General features: G+C 33.4%; 3 protein-coding genes across 3 annotated transcripts; 2 read left to right on the forward strand and 1 right to left on the reverse strand.

Moving 5' to 3' along the window:
- The first annotated feature begins 214 nt into the window (after positions 1–214).
- LOC123700990 (ATP synthase subunit b, mitochondrial) lies at positions 215–2936 on the forward strand. The gene is made up of 5 exons (XM_045648390.1): positions 215–370; positions 802–946; positions 1447–1645; positions 2224–2412; positions 2690–2936. The coding sequence occupies exons 1-5, from the start codon at positions 343–345 to the stop codon at positions 2861–2863; spliced, it is 735 nt and encodes a 244-aa protein (XP_045504346.1). The 5' UTR covers positions 215–342; the 3' UTR covers positions 2864–2936.
- Positions 2937–7509: 4573 nt separating this feature from the next.
- LOC123700991 (ras-like protein 2) lies at positions 7510–10595 on the reverse strand. Its single transcript, XM_045648391.1, has 4 exons — positions 10380–10595; positions 9028–9115; positions 8289–8500; positions 7510–7900 (listed from the first exon to the last, which is right to left on the reverse strand). Exons 1-4 carry the CDS (start codon positions 10482–10484, stop codon positions 7706–7708), a joined length of 600 nt encoding a protein of 199 aa, XP_045504347.1. The 5' UTR covers positions 10485–10595; the 3' UTR covers positions 7510–7705.
- A 1936-nt stretch (positions 10596–12531) lies between these two features.
- LOC123700993 (cyclin-H) lies at positions 12532–14097 on the forward strand. The gene has a single exon (XM_045648392.1). It carries the CDS (start codon positions 12637–12639, stop codon positions 13612–13614), a length of 978 nt encoding a protein of 325 aa, XP_045504348.1. The 5' UTR covers positions 12532–12636; the 3' UTR covers positions 13615–14097.
- Positions 14098–14830: the final 733 nt, after the last annotated feature.

Raw genomic sequence — 14830 nt, forward strand, 5'->3', positions numbered from 1 at the left:
GAGATACAATTTCGCACAAATGGATCAATAAAGCTCAATTTGTTGCCAGATATGTGAAAGTTTTATACTTTTTGTAACCACTATTTTTTTACAGTAATGACTATAATTTAAAGTCTATATTTAAATTGAATAATATAATATTCTTTTTCTAATGTGTTAAAAGTGCCGAGTAAACATTTTTTTTTATTTATCGATAATCTTCAACTACACCCAACACTTATATGTCAATATTATAAAAATATCCGATTTTAGTTTGCGGTTTACGAACATCACTAATGCAAAGTACTATTCTGTGGGGACTGTCGGAAAATTAAATTTTAAAGACTAAAATACGCTTTAAATATGCTATCTCGCGTGGCTTTGCGTTCAGGTATGTATTTCAATTTAACTTAAATTTATGGAGTCATAGAATACATAAAAATGAAAATTAACCTTGGTGTTCGGGTGGTTTCAGGTTTATGTAATCGTCTGTTTGACAAGTGCCTACCGTGTTTTAAAAAGTTAATGTTCTTTTTTTGAAAGATAATTAAATTATTAAAACTTCACACAACGGTGACTTCTTACGAAATTAAAATAGTTAATTAATGTAACATAACATTTAAAAATAATGGCAAAAGTAACCTTTAAAATCTCACTGATAAGCGAAAAAATTAAAACAAATTTGCAATCAAGTTACTTATTTGTTCGATGTTCATATCCCTACAGATATTATATCTCTATATTTTTCATACGATAGTTTGTAATACAAGTAGCATTAGGTAATAGACATTATTTTGATTGGTTGCTATTAAATATTCTCAGTATTGGCCCGGCAGTCCACTCCAACAGCCCTCGTAGCTCGTACCTCCAGCTCCGAGGTCTCTGGAGTGCGAGATGAGAAGAACTTCCCCAGACCAGTCAGGGGTGAACCTGGCAAAGTCAGACTCGGATTCATTCCAGAAGAATGGTAATGTTCAATAATTATATATCTGTCAAAATACTATACACCTATATCTCTTATATTTTTATCTTATAGAAAGAATACCTATTGTATTGTTCAGAAATTAATTAGAACTGATATTTATATGCCTTGTAAAACATTTATGACTATAACTATAATAATAATAAATATTATTTCTATGTCTGCTAAGCTAACTAAAGGTATTTTGCTTTAAATGATGCTTGATGAATGACGAAATAAAAACTTCAATTACATTTTCTTTGCAACTTATACAATAGCTTACCGCCCGCGGCTTCGCCCGCTTAGTCTTAAACCTAATAAATTATATACCTACTAAAACCTTCCTCTTGAATCACTCTGTCTATTAAAAAAACTGCATCAAAATCCGTTGCGTAGTTTTAAAGATTTAAGCATACAAAGGGACATAGGGACAGAGAAAGTGACTTTGTTTTATACTATGTAGTCATAATTACACAATATTTTAATCTTGTAACTACTCATTCCAGGTTCCAATTCTTCCACTCAAAGACCGGTGTGACTGGACCGTACACATTCGGTGTTGGTCTGATGACCTATCTCTTCAGCAAGGAGATCTACGTCATGGAGCATGAGTACTACACCGGTCTGTCTATCTTGCTGATGGTGTACTATGGTACCACCAGGATGGGCCCCAAGATCGCTGCTTGGTTGGACAAGGAAGTTGACGTAAGTTAAAATGTATAACTTATTGAAATATGATGGGAAACCAGCTGCTCTTAACTATATGTTAATACTAGCTGTGCCCTGCAGTTTAACCCGCGTTGCTCCACTTCTATTGGTCTTAGCATGACGATATCTATAGCCTTCCTCGATAAATGGGCTAACTAACACCGAAGGAATTTTCCAAATCGGATCAGCAGTTCCTGAGATTAGTGCGTTCAAACAAACAAACAAACTCTTCAGCTTATAATATTAGTATAGATTTAAGATTCATGCTTTTTAATTCATTTTACGAAACCTTTTCCTGGTATAAGGTATGGTTTGATTTAATCTTAATGGCGAAAGTTATCTGCGATAGCACATACACCCAGTAGAATTCAAATTGGTTGACTTAACTGATTTCTGCACATCGTTACGATGTTCCGAGCCGCCATTAAATTTGATTCATACTGTACAGTGTTTTGAATAAAATTATTTGAATAAAAATAACACTTAAAAATATTCACATAATATCCATTTGTGCAAGATTATAAACAACTATTGAAACTTTTTAATTACATTGAATTCATTAATCAACATTCCAGAAAATTGAATCCGACCTGAACCAAGGGCGCGTAGACAGCCTTAAGCACTTGGAAGAAGCCATTGAAACAGAGAAGGATGCGCAGTGGAGGGCCCAGGGTCAGGAGCTGCTCATCCAGGCTAAGAAGGAGAATGTTCTGCTGCAGCTGGAAGCCGCGTACAGGGAACGTCTCATGAACACCTACCAGGAGGTAATGTTGTCCTGCTTATGCCTAAAATTAGAATAATGAAGGAACAACATAAAACGTTAATTTGTGGAACAAACTACGTTTTTTAGATATAATATATACCAGTCTAAATAAATGTTGCATCAAATTTTGATACAACAATTATTTTTATTTCCATTTATTAAATATTTAATTTAATGATAGATTTGGGGTCAAATCAAATTTCTGCTGTTGCCATTTAAAAATATTTTTAAAACTTATGTTCGCAGTAAACATAATATCAAATATCTTTTTTCAACAGGTCAAGCGCCGTTTAGACTTCCAACTCGAAAAGGCAGTCCTAGAACGTCGCTTCGAACAGAAGCACCTCGTTGACTGGGTGGTAACCAACGTAACCAAGGCCATCACACCGGACCAGGAGAAGCAGACCCTGGACCGCTGCATTGCAGACCTCGCTGCTCTTGCTAATAAGTGAATAGAATGTTGTAAAATAAATATTTAATCGTGATAGTTTATTGCTGTTTTATTGGATTAAAATGTTTTTTTTTACTCAAAACTTTTCTTAAATTTCCTCCTCTTGAAACCTCTAGTTTGTACTAGATAGTGGCCTTGTATGTTTTAGCCACAAATAAATATTTTGTACAGAGACATTATACTTCTAACTAGACTTCCCACCATGGCGTAAAAAACGTTCCAAGTGAGAGCGTTCTTGTTTCCAACTTAGGTGACCATGGCTTAACGAAATAAGGGACAAGCTAGTAAATGTCCTGTACAGTGTAATATAATATTGATGATGAAAAGTCAACATCATAAGTTGTAATTTCCACATAACAAGCTGAATACAGCTACCTATGTAGTTATGGAAATTACAATACAGTATTATTATACAATTTTTATCGTAATGTCGCCCTATTTCTTACGTGCTAGGGGTTTGCTTTTAACTTTTAAGTCGAAAATTAAAAAAAAAATATCGATACATACATAATTTGTGAGATAGTGCAAAGACAAAAAAAATTCATGGTCACCCCGACTACCATTTCTACAAACATCAATTATAATAATCTTGTTGTCAAAACGGACAAGATCCATTTACCTCGCTCGGACCATTTTTGGTAAGGAAAAAGCAACCCTGAGCATACCTAGTAATAGATTATATTTTACCAAAACAAATATTTTTGGTGAACAGTCTAACTAATAGCACAGAATACATAATAGTAGCTAAACGCTACAGAACGGACACTCTCCGCCTCCCGCCAAAATTAAACACTTACCTCACCCCGCACGATCAGACATGGGTACCCATTTCCCCGCAAGGACGATACCAACGACGTCTTAGACGAAACGCAACGAAGATTGACAACATTTATCAAATTGACTTATAGTAATTTTATTATTTTGGATTTGTGATTATCGTTTTTCGTAGAAAATGGTTAAATATTGTGCTGTTTACGGATGTATTTCATCAGAAAAACGCGAATTTTTTTTTACGCTAGTCACAAATGTGCCAACCATAAAGCGTTAACACACACATTTGCAGTCTCTACAGTGTGACTGTCAAAACAATCATTTTGTATGGAGTGTCCGGGGTGTGCTAATAGTATAATGTGTTTGCTCAGAAAGAATATTTATTTTCAGTCATATGTTTCAGGCGTTCAAGACAGCCATAAATAAAAAATATTCATCATGAAGTAATTTGAACACATTGTTATAATATGAACAAATAAGGGTCTAAAACTAAAGGATAACTAAGGAAACTGTAATAAAAAAACCAATACATTTTCATGTTACTTTATTTACGCTACAATATTACCTTAACAACAGTTTAGTCAGGCTCCAGTGCCTTAGGTTAAAGCTCTTTCATTATACCATAATAAAATACGTACAAAGTTCATACATAAATAAAACACTGCCAATACATAAATATAAATTTCACAATTTAGTTCTTCTTCAAGTCAAAGACGAAAATTTTTATGCTTCTTGCTCGAGTTCTTGTACCTACGTCCAATTTTTTATTCAGGTAAAAACCTGGTTTACTTGTAATTTCAGCTGATGTTTTAAATATTTATCAGCATTATCTATGAAATACCTACTTATATCTAATTTAATTTTCCACATCAAAAAATTTACCATAGACAACTTCTTTAATTTTATTGATGTATTGACCAAAATGGGTAAATATAGGTACATTGGTATGTATATTTATTATTAAAACAGATTTTCCATGGTACTTGACATTATGTGATACTTTATTCTACCCATTTATTGGATCACTGAAATGTAATAACAACGGCTTTAAATACATTTCAATGACAACTACAGAACAATATCAAAAGGTATAATGTATAAGACTGTAAACATTATAAATTACATTATTTACAATGATATAAAAACGACATTGTAAAAAATATTACACAAAACAAGGCATGCAAATAAATTTACATTATCTGTGTAGTTAAACGGTGGAAAAAAAATTGCCGCCAAAATTGGCACTATGTAAAGCTTAAAAATATTGTAAACGTTTATCAAAATCTGTGCACATAAACTTGTGATTTCGCAAAAAAATTCGTACAAACAAAATATAATAATAATATAAAAATATATATTCATTACACTAATGCCTTAACTATTTATAATATTGTAATTAAGGTTATTGGTTTAAACTTGTGTTAAGTTACAATAATTCGTCAATGCTAGAAAATTGTGAACATACAAAATATGGAGTGTAGAGTGTAGAAGTAAATCTCTAATCACCAGGATCTTTATAAATATTTATAAAGTCAGCAATGGTAAGGATAAAAAAATCTTGTGAAAAGTTGTCCAAGAATCAGAATTCTACAAAATAACGTACAAAGAGCAAAATTTACCACATGTAGGTAATCCATTTTTCCATATTATTATGTAAATTACCTTTACTCTACCTGTACCACCTGTACACTCATTATTCAAATCAACCTCTTTTGCATTGTATTTTAATGTAAAAAAAAGCAAATTATTTGCAGGTGCAAACGTTAAGACTACAAAACTGGAATTTCTAGTTCTTCACTTTAACAAATAGTAACAAATAGTAACAGGTAGTTCATGAATGGATGCCGTATAAAATAAATACGTGTGGCACTCGAGGACTGCCGCGGTAAAGCTATTGCATAGCACACATAGCATCGCTGTGCCGGTTGGAGTGGGGGGCGTTAGGTTTTTTCGTTGCGGAATTTTTACATTCGGTCGCCGCGCTCAAGGCCCACGATAGAAGCTAAGCAATAGCTTAAAAATCTTAACGTGAATGAAAACTTTATTTATATCCATAATCTCACAATGGCATGAACTCAAAGTTCTATATAACATTGACGTAATAATATAAACAACGACCATGACAATACCTAATACATTTAGATACAAAAACTTATACTAGTTAGTTACGTTTATTACCTCGCAGTTTAAAAGGTACTTTGATTTCTAAACGAAACGCACTTTGGTATTAATAAATTGCTAAAGAGTACATATTATATTTGTTATGCGAGTTACGATATTTTACCGATTTTAAATCGCAATTTTACTATACAAAAGCACTTTTTGGCCATACATGTTACGTAAAATCCGTTGGTATTAATTTCGAGCAGTAAAACGGCAATATCCTTTTTGATTGGCATCAATTTTAGAGGAGCCATTTACTTTGTAATGAATCGAAATTCTTTGGTGAACACAAAACAACATTTTTAGTACTTATTAAAATTTTTTTAGAAAAAGCAAAATATAACCTTACCTATTTTTTTTTTGTATTTTTTTTTTTAATTTAGCGACGCTATTCAGTTTAATAACTGACCATATTCAATTAAGACTAGATTCAACGGATTTCCTGACATGGTGTGTGGCATGAAAATAATAACAAAGATACATCTATGCAAATTAATTTCCGACTACGTGACATCAATTAAAAGCACGTGTACTAATTAAAAGTTAATATATTATGATGGCAACATAAAGGATATAATATATAACATCAAAATATAATTCATGTTTAGGTTTTTTTTTAAACTTTTTCCATTGATTTATTTGTATATTGTTCAAATCGAATTAGCTCGTTAGACTTTCATTGCACTCAAATTTATTAGGAAAATTATGTACTTAAAATAATATTTCTGTGCGATAAAGAGATTGTAATCTTAAAACGATAACTATAGCACGTAACTGCGTACCTAATAGTGCGTATTTTACTTAAAAAATAAACTGTTATATCCACAAATACATACATAGAAGTAAGGTTCATGTGTTATAAAAACATACATATTATGACCAAGTTCACAGTTTATTGTTTCAACACAATAAGTTTGAATGTATAAAATAAACCTGTTATTGCATCATAATGCCTAAAACTTATTATCCATCTTGTGCGACATTAGCACCATGATCTGTGCTTGAAATATTGAATATTATGTGATGTATTCATAAACAAATAAATATACAATAAAAAAATACGCCCATCTAAAGTAAAGCTTATGTGTATGAATTAATAAAACTAATGTGACAGCTGCTCTGGTGTACCTACTTAACGAAAACGAAATTCGTATAAATATTTTTTTTTTTTTTATATTTTGATGGCAATATCTAAGTATATATTGCCAGTTCGAAGTTGAAAACACTTTATAATAAATTGATAAATAATAGAGTAGAACTAGAACGAATTTATATGGCTTAATATTTTTAAATTGAAATTATTTTTATAAAGTAGACAGAAATATAGACATAATTATAAATAAACCAAAATAGCTGTCACAAGTTCATAAATATTATAACTTACGCTATGGGACAATAAATAACAAAAAATGCTCTTCGCGTGGTCACAAACAACCTATACAGAACTAAAAATAAACATCCGTTTTATTTGTGTATAATAGCAGGTAACATTTGTAAGAATTTGTCAAAAAAAACCTTAATAATTTTTTTTCATATTCATGTCAAATACAACGCGTATGCAGTTGGAAGACTAGCAAAGTAAAAACTGTATAACTTTATATAAGCAAAAAATGTTATAAAACTAAATTTTTATCCAAATAGCAAAACTGAAAATTATTTCATTCAGTATGCGATTCATAAGGGCTTCTAAACGAAAAGTCTAGGTGAATAAAAATTTTTTTCTCATGTTAGACAGTACAAATTACCCTTAAAATCTCAAACAGTCGACAGCTAACATACAGCTGCCTTTACACAACTACAATTTTAGTATAAAACATTAATTTCTTTAACCTTGTAATTTATATCCATACAAAAATGCCGTTACAAAAATCGCCTTTATTACCTGCCATTGTCAAACCAAGTCAGTCCGTTACAAAATAGTGCATTTCTTCTTTTTGTTCCTGTGTTCAGATTTAATATGGATCCTCTCAGCTTCTTGGAAGCGTCTCACAAGACGAACAAGCTCGTGGAAGGCTTGGTCTACGTTCATTCTCGCTTTGGCACTGCATTCAATGTATGGGATCTTGAGTTGGCGGGAGAGGGCTTGTGCTTCGTCTAGTGTTACCTGAAATGAACATTGCGGAATTAATATTAAGTGCACGTTATTCCAATTACGTATGTGAAAAATTTCAAGATTAGAGATGTCCTTTGCCTATCTTTCGCTTATACCTCAGCGATCATACATTCTAGTCTTTTTATCAGTTTTTACGTGTATCAGTCTATAGCTTTACATTCATTGTTCATCATGGTCGGTCACAAATCTCAACAAATATGAAATATTATTTTCATGATTATCACATAATTATTGTATCAATGTATCTTAATTATTTTTTTCAGAATATTTTAAACTGTTCATTTAAATTATCCTCTACTATAATTAAATTGAATGTGACAAAAGAACTTAATCACCTAATAGCCTTGCCACAATTCTAAATATGCAAAAAAAAACTAACCACTCTCTGATGCTCCAAATCAGCCTTATTTCCGACCATCAGCATGGGGAACTCATCTCGATCCTTAACCCTGAGTATCTGCTTGTGGAACTTGAAGAGCTCGTCGAAGCTCGCATGGTCAGCCACGGAGAACACGAGAAGGAAACCTTCACCGGAACGCATGTATTGTTCGCGCATAGCACTGAATTCCTCTTGCCCGGCTGTGTCGAGGACTGTGGAAGGTATTGTCTATTTAGAATTTTTTTAGAATAGTTACTTATTTGTTAGCTTCGCTTTAACGTGAAATGCGAAAATCTTGGCTGATTGACATAATATGTGATAGTTTTACTAAAATTTTGTGTTGGTCAAATTGTTGGTTGGAGACGTGAGTAACATTGTGCTTGAAAGGTAAGTAAAAATCTATGTATCTATAAATCACAACTAGCTGTAACCTCCGACTTTTTCCGCGTACGTCGACGAAAGGTTTTATACCTTATTTCATATGTATTTCAGATTTATGATAAGATGAAGCAATAACAGATACACCCAGTCTTCGCATTTCAACATGCCACATATTTAATAAAGAAACAAGTCATAAATCAATGTTTACTTCATTTGGAATTGATAAATACAACAATATTATCATTCTATTAACCAGAAACTTGCTTTTCCTTTACCATAGAAGGCGTCATGTTTTCCTCATGTATCAAATAACTATAAATGAATCAATGTGTTGCGCGCTTAAATAATAAGAACTTACTATCAAGTTTAGCTGGAATATCGTCAATGACGCATTGTTTGGTGTAGCTGTCTTCAATGGTGGGGTCGTAATCCGTTACGAAATAACTCTGAAAATACATCAATTAGTATTCATTAGTGTTTCATTTATTTCTTTTTGTTTAATAACTCAGGCCCCGGAACCACAGGCACAATAGAAAATCTATTGTGTCTGGGACCGATCGGGCCGCTTGGGGCTCAATGGGTTAAGACTTTAAGAGGTTTTGTAGCAAGATGGTGTAGGATAAATTGAGATGGGCAAGATAAATTTATGTATAACATTCTCATGTCATAGATATTTTCCTTCACTAACAAGTTAAAAATATATAATAATCAGTTAGATTAGTCAGGTATTATATTTATTGTGTATATTCAATAGAGATTGTAATTTTCTCAGTGTCCTGTTGCAGTTGATGCATTTTATTCATTGTTTCATCATTCAGTGCAATTCATTCATCAAAACTGATGTGAACACCAAAAAAAAATAACAAACACATTAAGGATTAAAAACCAATGGATGTTAAGAATATTTTTGTTTAAATTAAGATATTGTTAAAAAAAACATTTTTAATGCAATATAAAAAAGCTTGGAAAATAATAGTAATCAACAAATAACATTATATAGAGAATCAGATCTATGAAATTGTTTAATTCAGCATAATGATGTCATACCTAATAAAAACAAAGACAAATATATTATCTTTGTTTATTTAGGATAATTTTTAGGAAAGAAGTGATCATGATCAATAATTTTAGGTTTAAATTAATTTTATATGTAATAAATAAAAATGAATCGCAAAATGTGTTGGTAAGCGCATAAATCGAGAACGGCTGAACCGATTTCGATAATTCTTTTTTTATTATATTTCTTGAAGTACGAGGATGGATCTTATGTAGAGAAAACGTAAACATGAACCACGGGCGAAGCCGGGGCGGACCGCTAGTATGTAATAAATTTGGTTTAGAAATATGTTCTCAATGCATTATAAAGTATTTAATTTAGTTTAGGAATATTTTATCAAAGCACCAAAGACATTTATTAGCTCAAAGGTAAGTAGTATGTTATTACAATAGTTGTACATGTGTGGAGATAATAAAAATTAAGGAAGAATTCATGACATGAAATACACAGTGGGCGGCGTCTTCAATGCTATCACCTTGGCATAACATCAGCAGCACTATTTATATACATGATACTATACATGTGAAAACGCCATTAACAAACTTGCAGTATTACAAAGAAACATTTCAGTTTTCAAAATAGCTCTCGGTAAGTTCTAGGTAAAGCCAAACATACGTCTCGTAGGCGTAGACTTTACAAATACGGAAAAATACCTGTATAAACTGAATTGTTATAGCACTTTTTCCAACTCCACCGCCGCCAACCACTACAAGCTTGTATGTTTGAGCTTGGTTTGGTCTATCTCCTGGTCGCGACATTGTAAAAATATATAATTTCGCTAAAAACTACCGAAATTCACGAAATTTATCTAATTTCCGACTTGACGGTCACGGACACGGATGACGGCACGATGACGGATGATTCACAGATTCAATTACAATTTACAAGTCAATTCCGGTTCACGCAACATACAAACTGTCAGTTGTCAGAGAACTGCCGAGTACCGCCGAGTACTTAAGGCCGAGTAGCGACTGATTAGAATTCAGAGACTCAAAAATTTATAAAATCCAATAAAATCACAGATGACTCATTGATATTGTAGAGGGGTTCTTCTCTACAGTTGGTGACCCCGACGGAGCAAAAAGAAAACATGGAAGAAAAAGACTAACTACACCATGAAGAAAAGCACTGCGAGCTGGCCCCCGTCTCCATCCAGTCCAGGCTGCTACCATCCTTTACAGAGACTGCCTACCGAACCAAGCTCATCTACAAAATGATTAACAAGTATCTACACAATAAAAAGAAGAACGACTAAACGCCTATCGAATGGACTACTGCAGCAATTGAAGCTTTTGAGAAATGCCGACAAAGCATCACAGAAGCGACAACATTATGTTTTCCCATTCCTGGCTGCTCCCTTGCCATCATGACTGACGCCTCGGATCATAGTCTCGGCGCTGTACTTCAACAAAAGATTGATGGAAACCGCTAGCCTTTTTCTCTAAAGCTATGAGTGCTACGCAATGTCGCTACAGCGTGTATTTTCGCGAATTATTAGCAATATACGCGGCTGTATTACATAAGTCAATTCTGTTCGAGTATCAAGTACATCAAAGGAGGAGAGAACACAGTCGCCGACGCGTTGTCACGCATCGAAGAGATCCAATGCCCTAATGTAATCGACTACAAGCAGTTAGCCATCGACCAAAGTAACGACGAAGAGCTCAGAAAATTAAAAACTCAAACAAATTTAACGTTCGGTGAAGTCACGCTACCCGGACTCGATCGACCAATCACGTGCGAGCTATCAAGCGCATCGCCCCGTCCCTTTCTACCGAAGGCATACCGTTATATGGCATTTAACGCTCAACACGGACTATGCCACCCTGGTGAGCTACTCGGAAGCTAATAACATCGAAGTTTTTCTGGCCAGCAATGAATAAAGACGCTACGTTATGGGCCAAGTCTTGTATCAGCTGTCAACGAGGTAAAGTTCACCGGCACGTGAAGTAATCTAAGTTCCCTTATGAAGTACTGAAGCGCTACGACAAGTACTACCAAATACAGTTACCACTTCGGACTACAGTAGTATCAATTGACAGACTCAAGCCTGCATACATATTAAGCGAAGAGGTTGAAGGTATGGCAAGCACAGCAGTAGCATCTACACCTACACCTACGAGTGCTACGTCGTCAGTTCCTGCTACAGACTACAACACGGACAAGGCACGTCCCTACACTACAAGAAGTGGACGCGTCGTCAAGAAAAATGTTCGCTTCGCTTGAGGGGGGACACTATGGGAGACATGCATAGAGTTTATATATATCATATTGTGTACAGGCCGGCGCATTCTTTTTCATAATCAGAGCGCATTCTAAATTTCAATTTCAAAATTAGAATTCTGATTGGTTTTGTTTTTGGTCAATTTTTGTATAAATACGGATATTGTGTGCAAAATAAAATCATTACGATCAGTATCGTCTTTGAGTTCACAACCCCTCTACAATATAAAGTTACCAAAACACACTCAATAAAATAAGTTATTTCAAAGAGAGTAAAAGTGGGTTAAAAGTTAACTATAACCCGCTGTGAAAAGTAACCAGTTAATAAATTAATAATTTTAGTATATTTTGTCAAATAATTGTAACACGCAGAATCTCTTATTGCCACAGAATCTCTCGCTTTTGTTTTTTGACAAAAACAGTATTATTAGTTATTATTTTTTTATTTTCAGAAATAAATTAGTTTTCCTTAGTAGTTTTCTGATGATGATTTTATTTTGTGGTACTATGTTTATCTTTTTCGCTGAAGGTAACACTTTTTCAATACTGTCAAAACTAGGTCAAAACAAGCAGACTCGATGTCATTGTCATGTGTCATCGTTGAATTTAAAAACGACGACGAACTGTGAGATGTATCTCGTAACTTTGTAATATTTAATTGTTGACTACATTATAATCTTCATCAGAATGTTCTCAACAAGCTCACAAAGACAATTTTGGACATTCAGTGACGAAAATGAGCTAGCATGCCATCGGGAAAAACACAACGTCGTATTCATTTCAAAACATGGACAGCATATAGATGAACATCAAAGGTTCAATTATTTTCTATCTCCTGAAGAAGAAAGACTATTATTGAAACAATATGAGCTTCATTTGAAAGAGTTTTGTAAGAGATTTCAACCTCCTATGCCAAAAGGAGTTATCGGTACAGCATTTCACTATTTCAAACGATTTTATTTATACAACTCATCTATGGATTATCATCCAAAAGAAATTCTGGCTACGTGTGTTTATTTGGCGTGTAAAGTTGAAGAATTTAATGTGTCTATCGGCCAGTTTGTCGCAAACATTAAAGGTGACAGAGAAAAAGCTTCAGACATTATACTAAACAATGAATTGCTGTTAATGCAGCAACTGAACTATCATTTGACTATTCATAATCCTTTTAGACCGGTTGAAGGGTTCTTGATTGATATTAAAACAAGGTGTTCACTTGCCAATCCAGAGCGTTTAAGATCCGGAATTGACGAATTCCTCGAAAAAGTATTTTTGACTGATGCCTGTCTCTTGTACGCGCCATCTCAAATAGCATTAGCTGCAGTGCTCCACGCAGCGAGCAAGGAACAAGAAAATTTGGATAGTTATGTGACAGATATGTTATTCAGAGACGCAGGGCCTGATAAATTAGCAATACTTATAGAAGCTGTCCGTAAAATTAGGTCTATGGTGAAGATGGTCGAGAGTCCCGCGCGGGAACGTGTTCGAGCTATAGAGAAGAAGTTGGATAGGTGCCGTAATCAAGAGAACAATCCGGATAGTGAGATTTATAAGCGACGGATGAGAGAAGCGTTGGACGAAGATGATGTGCAATACACTGGCTCCACAAGAATGTCGCTAGACACAAGTGGTATCAGCCAAGTGCTGTCTCCGTCAGCTTCTTAAATCACTATGTACTTGGCATTCTAAATATTGGTTTATATGTATGGGGATATTTTGCACAAATAGCATTTTATAAAAGATTTAGGTTGAGTATTTTTTTAAGATTATGTAACCATCAAATAAATTAAGTTTTGAAAAAAAGGTTAATGTCATGCTGGTACATGGAAAAGAGAAACATATCAAATCATAGATACACACTATGTATCAAATTATTGTAACATAGTTTATTAAACTTATAGTAGGTTTGATTTGGATATTGGTCTCAATTATGTTACATTGCTACTCTGCTGAAAATTTGAAGAGGAATTTTATTCTCTATTTATTTGCTATTATGCAGTTTTTTGAGTGTATAAACTATAAACCAATATTTAGAATGTTAATAACTTTAATAGGCTAATTAAAAATTGACTAAAAAAAACAAAAATGTATTAGTATTTGGATTAAAAAATAAATAAGTATATTATATTTGACAAAAGTATGACCATATTTTAAAGTTTTATTTTTGTCCCTATAACCACGTATATATCTGTCAACTAATAACATTGCCAGACAGATTGACTCCCCCAAACTTTATATATAAAGGATTTTTAAAAAATAACTGCCCAATTCAAAATTTATTCTAATAATTTTTTCAATAGTAAGAATCTTTCAACAATAAAAACAAATGTATAAGTAAGTAAAATAAAAAGTAGTAATTGGTGCATCTGGTTAAGTATATTATTCCCGCCAGACGCCGGCTGTGACCAAGCTGATAATATATTCATGTTTTAAATTTTATAAATGGATATTCAAAGAAAAGCTGCATAATTCAATGGTCATTTTTAAGCTATTGCATAGCTTCTATCGCGGGCCTTGAGCGCGGGGACCGAATCCAAAAATTCCGTAACGAAAAAACCTCACGCTCTCCACTCCGACGGGCACGGAAGTGTGGCTTGAAGGCATGCTTGATGCTATGCAATAGCTTTACCGCGGCAATCCCCGGAGTGCCACACGTCTTTTTTCTTTTGAGGAGCTTTTTCTTTAGCTTTGCTCTAGTTATTTACTGCTAATTGTAGTTGTGTTAACATTACAAACTATATATTTTATTTTAACGAATCCTTATTTTCTTTTTCTAGAAATATTCTACGAATTATTCTAAGCAAGCTTTTGTGATTGTAATGTTTATAAATACAGAAATTTAAAAAAAAACACAGGCTTAAAAACGTCACGAAACGGGATT

The sequence above is a fragment of the Colias croceus genome, chromosome 20 (genome assembly GCF_905220415.1).
Source record: "Colias croceus chromosome 20, ilColCroc2.1".
In the NCBI taxonomy this organism is placed as follows: domain Eukaryota; kingdom Metazoa; phylum Arthropoda; class Insecta; order Lepidoptera; family Pieridae; genus Colias; species Colias croceus.

Excerpts from the sequence above, each read along its gene's own strand:
- LOC123700990 (XM_045648390.1), top strand. The coding sequence starts at position 343 with ATGCTATCTCGCGTGGCTTTGCGTTCAG. Across the intron at positions 371-801 it reads TCGCGTGGCTTTGCGTTCAG|TATTGGCCCGGCAGTCCACT; the intron begins GTATGTATTTCA and ends AAATATTCTCAG. Across the intron at positions 2,413-2,689 it reads TCATGAACACCTACCAGGAG|GTCAAGCGCCGTTTAGACTT; the intron begins GTAATGTTGTCC and ends TTTTTTCAACAG.
- LOC123700991 (XM_045648391.1), bottom strand. The coding sequence starts at position 10,484 with ATGTCGCGACCAGGAGATAGACCAAACCAAGCTCAAACATACAAGCTT. Across the intron at positions 8,501-9,027 it reads TATTCCAGCTAAACTTGATA|TCCTCGACACAGCCGGGCAA; the intron begins GTAAGTTCTTAT and ends TACCTTCCACAG. Across the intron at positions 7,901-8,288 it reads ATTTGGAGCATCAGAGAGTG|GTAACACTAGACGAAGCACA; the intron begins GTTAGTTTTTTT and ends TGTTCATTTCAG.
- LOC123700993 (XM_045648392.1), top strand. The coding sequence starts at position 12,637 with ATGTTCTCAACAAGCTCACAAAGACAATTTTGGACATTCAGTGACGAA.